The 7,670-nt window shown below is 53.6% G+C and overlaps 1 protein-coding gene across 2 annotated transcripts; it reads left to right on the top strand.

Annotated features, from left to right (window-relative positions):
• Window positions 1-364: 364 nt before the first annotated feature.
• Window positions 365-7,383, top strand: Serpinh1 (serpin family H member 1). 2 transcript variants are annotated; one of them, XM_051192322.1, is made up of 5 exons: window positions 365-517; window positions 3,846-4,495; window positions 5,484-5,582; window positions 5,703-5,935; window positions 6,408-7,383. In XM_051192322.1, the coding sequence occupies exons 2-5, from the start codon at window positions 3,880-3,882 to the stop codon at window positions 6,708-6,710; spliced, it is 1,251 nt and encodes a 416-aa protein (XP_051048279.1). In that variant the 5' UTR covers window positions 365-517; window positions 3,846-3,879; the 3' UTR covers window positions 6,711-7,383. The 2 variants fall into 2 exon arrangements, with proteins under 2 accessions (XP_051048279.1, XP_051048278.1); XM_051192321.1 differs by lacking the exon at window positions 365-517 and adding an exon at window positions 1,663-1,712.
• Window positions 7,384-7,670: the final 287 nt, after the last annotated feature.

Here is a 7,670-nt window from a genome sequence, read left to right as displayed (position 1 = left end):
AACTGTGGGAAATGAATCTCCTGGGACAGATCAGAGAAATGTGTGGCAGAAGGGATGTATGCACAGAGCAGGCTACGTGGACGTCCTAAAAAGTGGACTCCAGTCTCTAGGAGTAGAACTTTGGAGCTGGTCTGCTTTTTAGTTCACCCTGTAGTTTATACCCTGCCCTCCCACTTGTAGGATCGCGGAGTCCAAAAGATGTCCAGGTTTTAAGGAGCAATGGCCCCAACCCAGCCTAACGAGGGGGCAGTAGGACCCAGGGGCTGGGAGAGCACCCGCAGGCACAGGGGCGGGAGCCAGGGCGGTTTGGGGGAGGTCTTTGGCTTTTTTTTTTTTTCCCCACTCTAGGAGCCACGGCGCTCTCCGGAAACGGTTCCAACTTTCCAGAAGTTTCTTAGGACAAGCAGGAGGGGGTGGGGACAGCCATATATAGATCCCGGCCCCGGGCAGTGAGTTGAGTAGAGCCTGTCTGAGAGCGAGTGTCCCGTCGGTTCCGGAGCAGCTCAGCCCGGCCCAGGTGAGGGACGGGGGCGGCCGGGCGATTTGGCCCGAAGGGGCTGGGGCCCAGTCCAAAAGCCTGGGGTCCTGGCACTGGAGGACGGGGAAAGATCGGACATGGAGCAGTCACCTTTGGGGCCAGGTTAAACATCAAGGTCCCTGGAACTGTAGTCCGATACGCGGACGGACGGGAGGAATCCCAGCAGCTCAGGGAAGGGTAAAGGTGTGGCAGGGACTGAGTGGAGCTGGGACCAAGTGCAGAGATGATCTTCTGCACAACAGAGAAAGGAGTAGGCCTGCTTCTCCCATGGAGAAGAGCCAGCCCTGCTGTCCCTTACTCTGGGGTGAAGCCCCAGGGGCCCGCTGTTGATCCCAGTCCAGCGTTTCCCACTCTCCCCGCTTCCTCCAGGCCTCTGCACCTAGCACAAGAGATGCCGTAGCCTTGGTTCCCTTGACCGGGTGTGGGAGTCCCCAGCTGTTAGGGACCCCTGTGCTTTGGGGAGCATCCTAGAAGTTGGCTGATGGCTGGACTTGACCAGCACTACTTTCACCCGGGTGATTTGAGTCACCCTGGGCGTTCTGTCCAGCCATCTAGCTCCTGCAGGCTGAGGACTTCCTCTGAGGCCCGGGGTACCCAGCCTCCAGCTTGGGGACATTTCCGAGCCTTCAGACGAAAGGAAGAAGGCATTCCCGGTTTGATCTGAAGGCCTAGCTCTCCACTTCCCGTATTTCCTGCAGGGCCCTCTGGGCTCCAGGGCCCGGATGGAGGCCCGTGGAAAAACTGGGGGCTTTGATTGCCTGGAAGTCGGACTAGGCCACACCCTTCTGCTCTCAGATAGTTCCTGTACCCATCCCCCATTCCTGTCAGGTCCTTTGTCTCCTCTCAGGATTCCCCGCAGAGATTTTTTTTTTTTTTTTTTTTTTTTTTGTGGTGGGTTGTGCAGAGTGCTGAGTAACAGTGGTCGACGGAGGATGGAGAGCTTTGCTGAGGGCAGAGCCCCTCACTAGGAATCCTGACCTACTTGAGCCGAGGAGGCCCGAGCTGGGCCCTGCTTTCTCCCTGTGCAGAATCCACCTCAGCAGTACCCACTTTGGGGGCTGGGCCTGACAGGCCTCTGTTCCCCACATCTCTACGGGGTCCCATCTCTTTATTCTTCTGTTTTCTTTCAGAATGAAAAAGGCAGGCAGTGATCTCCCTCTGAGGCAGTTTCAAGGTACTTTAGACCCTTCAAGTATCTGAGTAATCCCCTGCTCCCAGGGCCAGTGGTGGGCATAGCCTTTGGCTCTCTGGTATCTTGTTTTTTTCTTATGGGACTGTAAATAGTCTAACCCTGGCCCGAGGGCTGGCATTTAGCTGTGGCAGATGGGCTAGGTTGTGGGAGCTGGCTTGCTTGCAGAGACTTGCCTACTTTCATTCCTAATGCTGGGTTTACCAGGGTGGCTCTTTTCCCCAGACCTGTCTCTCCTCTCCCTTCAGACTTCTCAAGGGCAGATGTGATACTAAAGCCCAGGAGGCTCCTGATTCTTCAGGCAATTCCTCAGCATCCCTATTTCCCAAGTCAGGCTTCCAGTTTTCTTCCCCTTTGCAGGCCTATGGAGAGAAAGCAACTTCTGCCTGCCACGTCATCACCAGGAGCCTTGTGGCTGCCTGAGGAATCTCAAACTAGTTATTTGGAGCTTTCTGGAGAAGCCCCTCCCAGGCCCTGTGGTTGGCTGGTGTGGGGGCTGTCGAGATGGTGGCTGCCACGTGGCAGGGCTAGGCTTCTCTTCCCCTTCCTTAGGCAGGCTGGTGGCCTCTGCTGGATTAGTGGTCCTTGGAGTAGGGTGTCTGCTGCTGTGATATGAACCATAATGCTTCATTTTACTCTCATAAGTATCTTTGAGTGTATAATGAATTACGCGGTCGCCCAGTCATCCAGGTCTAATGAAGGAGGAGCCTAGTCTGGGCATGAGGACCCCTCCTCTTTTAAGAATGAGGTCTCACATCATCCCCCAAGCTGTGGTTCTCCATTCCCTCTCCCCCTCCAGTTCCTATGCATTGTTCCTTCAAGATCCCTAGAAGGGAAGCAGCTGAGGAGATGGGTTACTGGCCTGGCTGGCTTAGTGTCATCTCAGAAATCCCATACTCTTTCGGGCAGGCCAAGCTCTCGAGGGTCTTCCCTTGTTCTTCCTAGAAGACTATGACGGGGTCTTCTACAGCAGGGGCAGCCCACCCTCCACCAGGGTTCTTTGTGATCTTGTGGTCTACTTGCCTGAACTGCTGCATGAAGTAGAGGGGGCGCAATGAGATGAAGAGGGTGTGGGGGCGGAGACCTTCGTGATCTGGGGCTTGTCTTGGGGACCCTTGCTATGGCTGGAGTTTGGGGAGGTTCTAGAATAGATGGAGATGTGGCCATGGCTGTCCCACGGGAGGGCAGAATGGAATTTGTGGCTCTGGCTTCCTGAAGGATGCAGGGAAAGGGTCGGTGCTGCACTGAGCAGTGACTCACCCCCTTCCGCAGGATCTTGCCCTTGCTGTGATTCTTTCCAGTTTCTAAAGGCCTGGTCCCAAGAGCATTTGTCGTGGGATTTCCCAACTGGTTCAAGAGCTGTGTGGGCAGATGGACAAGTCCCTGCTAAGAGAGAGGTCTTGGGTATGGGGAGACCTAGACCCTTATTGCTGAGGAAAGAGTCGAGGCTGGGTGGTAGCTCATGCATATACACACTCAAGGTCACCCTAAGGGCAGCAGAGTGGAGCATCTGGGTTCCCCCATTTAATGAGTGAACCGGGCAGTGACTTATTAATGTCCCAGGGCAGAATGCAAGGCACAGAGAGAGGGCCAGGCCCTCAACTCCATCTCACGTGGCATCCTTTACTAGGACATGTGGGCTTCCCGCAGGGCCCCAGCCCAGCTGCTGAGTTTTTTTTCCCTTAGGCCCTGAGGCAGTATGTGACTAGAGCCAGACTTCACAAACGCCAATGAGGATGCCATTCTGCCCAAGTGGTCCTGACCCTTAGAAACAGCTATGCCAAATGCTAGGCATTGGGATGTTGTAGGGAACTAGATAGGCTGGGTTTCCAGCTCTAGTGGCTATAGCCTACTTCAGAGCAGCTATAGATTTATAATAAACTTATAAATGAGTATGAGTATGTCCCGTGGGGGACATCAACAGGTGGCCTGGTAATGTGCCAGGAACTTTGTCTTAGTAAGGAGGTCAAAGAAGTCCTCTGAGAGGTAGGGTGGCCCAGAGTCAGCTCTGGGCTATAGAGTTGAGTTCTCTCTCCCATGTCCCCTTGGTGGCTTGGTGGAATGGCCTAGGGGGAAAGGTATAAACTTCAGGGTGGCTCTCTCTCTGTACCCTCACAGGTCCTCTGTGGTGCACACAGCCCACCTCTCAGCCATGCGTTCTCTCCTTCTGGCCTCCTGCCTCTTGGCTGTGGCCCTGGCAGCCGAGGTGAAGAAACCTGTAGAGGCCGCAGCCCCTGGTACTGCAGAGAAGCTGAGTTCCAAGGCGGCCACCCTGGCAGAGCGCAGCACAGGCCTGGCCTTCAGCCTGTATCAGGCAATGGCCAAAGACCAGGCTGTGGAGAACATCCTCCTGTCACCCTTGGTGGTGGCCTCATCCCTGGGTCTTGTGTCACTGGGTGGTAAAGCCACCACAGCATCTCAGGCGAAGGCGGTGCTAAGCGCCGAGAAGCTGCGTGACGAGGAGGTGCACACGGGGCTGGGTGAGCTGCTGCGCTCCCTCAGTAACTCCACCGCTCGCAATGTGACCTGGAAGCTGGGCAGCCGCCTGTACGGGCCCAGCTCCGTGAACTTCGCCGATGACTTCGTGCACAGCAGTAAGCAGCACTACAACTGCGAACACTCCAAAATCAACTTCCGAGACAAGCGCAGCGCCCTGCAGTCCATCAACGAGTGGGCCTCGCAGACCACCGACGGCAAGCTGCCAGAGGTCACCAAGGATGTGGAGCGCACAGATGGGGCACTGCTCGTGAACGCCATGTTCTTTAAGCGTGAGTCTCGGGATTGGAGTGAGGGAGATTGGGACTCTTTCCCAGTTTCCTGGGAGCTTGCTTTCCTTATGCTAAATTGATTTTCATCTGAACATGATGACGACAGCTGGCAGAGGCCAGGTGAAACTAGATCCAGTGCAGGAGCCAGACAGGAATCTCTGGGATAGGACTGTACTTAGCCACAGTAGTTTCTGCCAGCTCGTGAAGGTTGGAACCTATAAGACTCAGGAATCAGTTCTGCTTCAGCAGAATGAATTAAGGAGCCATAGATGCAGGGTCAGGCTCATCTCACAGTTAAGGAGACTGATGTCCAGCTAGGAAGAAAAAGATCAGGACCAAGGGCATCTGAATTGACTGATGGTCAGATCTGGGGTTCGTGGTTTTGTGTGAGTATCCAGAGGTGAGCTAAGAGCTGCTGGCATGTGTAGGTGAGAAGTCTAATTGTTATTAGTCTGTCTGGATTGGGCTGTAGGTCTGGGTGGGATTAACTGGCTACTTACTATGTTTATGTGTGCACCTGCATAGGTTTATGTGTGTCATGTACATAGTGGAGCTACGAGTGTATGTGAGCCACCTTGTGGGTGCTGGGAACCAAATCAAGGTCCTCTGCAAGCACAGTAAGCACTCCTAACCACTGGGTCATCTACCTATCCATCCTTGAACTTGTGGAGAATTAAGGATGGCTTTTGCTTACTCCTGCCTAAGGGACAGACCCCACCTCAGTTACCCAGTGGGGAAGAAAGCCTGCCTCAACAAGTTTCCCAGACACTGGCAGATGCCACCCAAACAGAGGAACACGAGCTTCTTGTAATGAGATCAGAGAGAACTGTGTGTTCAGACAGGGAACCTGTATTCTGTGAACTAAGGACTTGTCACTCTTGAGGGAGCAAAGGACATGAGGCATGGATAGAGTCTAGAGTCACAGTTGGGATGGCTGTACGCCGGGGGACACAGCCCACTGACACGGTGTTCTGTTTCTTTGCTGTAGCACACTGGGATGAGAAATTTCATCACAAGATGGTGGACAGCCGTGGTTTCATGGTGACTCGCTCCTATACTGTGGGTGTTACAATGATGCACCGGACAGGTAGGCATCTGGTCGGACAGACAGTCAAGGTGTGGGGTTCCAGGGTACCTAGAATCTGGTTTGTCTCTTATCCTCCCCCCCCCCCCCCAGTGTGCTGAGCATCCTGCGCTTTTGACACAGGCCTCTACAACTACTATGATGATGAGAAGGAGAAGCTGCAGATCTTGGAGATGCCCCTGGCCCACAAACTCTCCAGCCTCATCATCCTCATGCCCCACCACGTGGAACCCCTCGACCGCCTGGAGAAGTTGCTGACCAAAGAGCAGCTGAAGGCCTGGATGGGGAAGATGCAGAAGAAGGCTGTCGCCATCTCTCTGCCCAAGGGAGTGGTGGAGGTTACCCATGACCTGCAGGTGAGGGCTGGCGGGTAAGGGCTATCCTGCATCCATAGAGCATCCAGGTAGTACTGGGCTCTGCTAATGCTGGGGATAAGTGGACTCGGTCCTTGGGAGGATGATGTGGGTAACAGCTGAAAACAACTGAACAGCAACTAGGTGTTGTCTCTATGCAGCTGCTGCTCATAATGGACTACACCCACTTAGGAAAATCCCCACAGGCTAAACAATTCCCCTTTGATGGCTTTCCTTTCAGATAACTCTATCTAGACTGTGTCAAGTTAACAAAGCTAATGAGAAGGATATACAGATCCTAGTAGTACACAGGGGCAGGAAGGGAACAGTGGTTTGAAGTGTCTAGCACCATGCCTGAGGCAAGGTGGTCAGGATGTGGCTGTCTCCTTTTGGAGAAGCCTCCAGGTGGTGTAGATGCAGGATAAGGATGTGAGAGCCTGGAACACGTGACCTCACTTAGCGCCTGCTCCCACAGAAACATCTGGCTGGACTGGGCCTGACGGAGGCCATTGACAAGAACAAGGCGGACTTATCACGCATGTCTGGCAAAAAGGACCTGTACCTGGCCAGTGTGTTCCATGCCACTGCCTTCGAGTGGGACACAGAGGGCAACCCCTTTGACCAAGACATCTACGGGCGTGAGGAGCTGCGCAGCCCCAAGTTGTTCTATGCTGACCACCCCTTCATCTTCCTGGTGCGAGATAATCAGAGCGGCTCCTTGCTATTCATAGGGCGCCTGGTCCGGCCCAAAGGAGACAAGATGCGTGATGAATTGTAGAGCCCCTGAGTGGGCATGGCATGGCAGGAAGTGGCCAAAGTTCCTGAGACACTTGGGTGCTATTGTGGGTGGGGGGATACCAGCCTTGAATATTCCATGGGGTGGGGGAGTTGGTAATGCAGATTTGAATTCCCATATGTCTAAGTGGACATTTCTAGCTAAAATCCACCCCCAAGAGAATGTGGGGCCCAGATACTCTGATGCCAAATTCAGGGGTGTCTCAGTCATCCTGCCCTGCCCTCCAAGTTCTAGATCTAATCTGCCTCAGTCAATCAGTGTTGATATTTATGGCCAAGTCCTTATCTGTGAGACAATCGAGTTGTGGGTAGGGCAGCCCTCTTTGTCACCATACCCTCAGTCCCCAGATCTGCTCATCCCCCAACTCCCTTTAACCACAAAACTAGGTGCTGCAGCCCCAGGACTGGCCAGGCCACCCTTAAAATGACCCTTGCCCGGTGATAGGAGCTGGGAGATAGCACAGGAGGGACTCCCTGGCAAACCCCGCTTTGGAGCCACTACCCTGGGCATTGCAGGGGTGAACTTCTGTTTTTCTCCTCTTTTAGTTTTTCAAAGATGGGGAGGGAAGGGGGGGAACATGAGCCTTTGTTGCTTTCAAAATGAGGACTTAATTTGTACAACTTTTTTTGAATAAAACTTTTCCAATAAAATGTTACAGGAGCGTGGAAGTAGATTAAAGAGGGCTCCCATTTCATTCTCTCCAAGAGACAAAGTCTGTGGTTTAAGCAGACCATGTCTAGCTCTGGAATGCTGGCAGACAACTGAACAATCAATGGCATATGGGCCCTTTGTGTTGACTGGGGACTATGTTCTGATCTGAAGCCTTGGAGAAGTTGGCGTTCCAGGGCCTGAACAACAGAGCTCAGGTAGCCTGGTCCTACATTGAGGGATCCTGCTTGGCAGGTCCCTGGTCTCATTGCAAGTTGATCTCAACCCAGGGAC

The sequence above is a fragment of the Phodopus roborovskii genome, unplaced genomic scaffold (assembly GCF_943737965.1).
Source record: "Phodopus roborovskii unplaced genomic scaffold, PHOROB, whole genome shotgun sequence".
In the NCBI taxonomy this organism is placed as follows: domain Eukaryota; kingdom Metazoa; phylum Chordata; class Mammalia; order Rodentia; family Cricetidae; genus Phodopus; species Phodopus roborovskii.
Note: the sequence above shows the minus strand (reverse complement) of the source record. Positions and strands in the feature narration are given on the sequence as shown.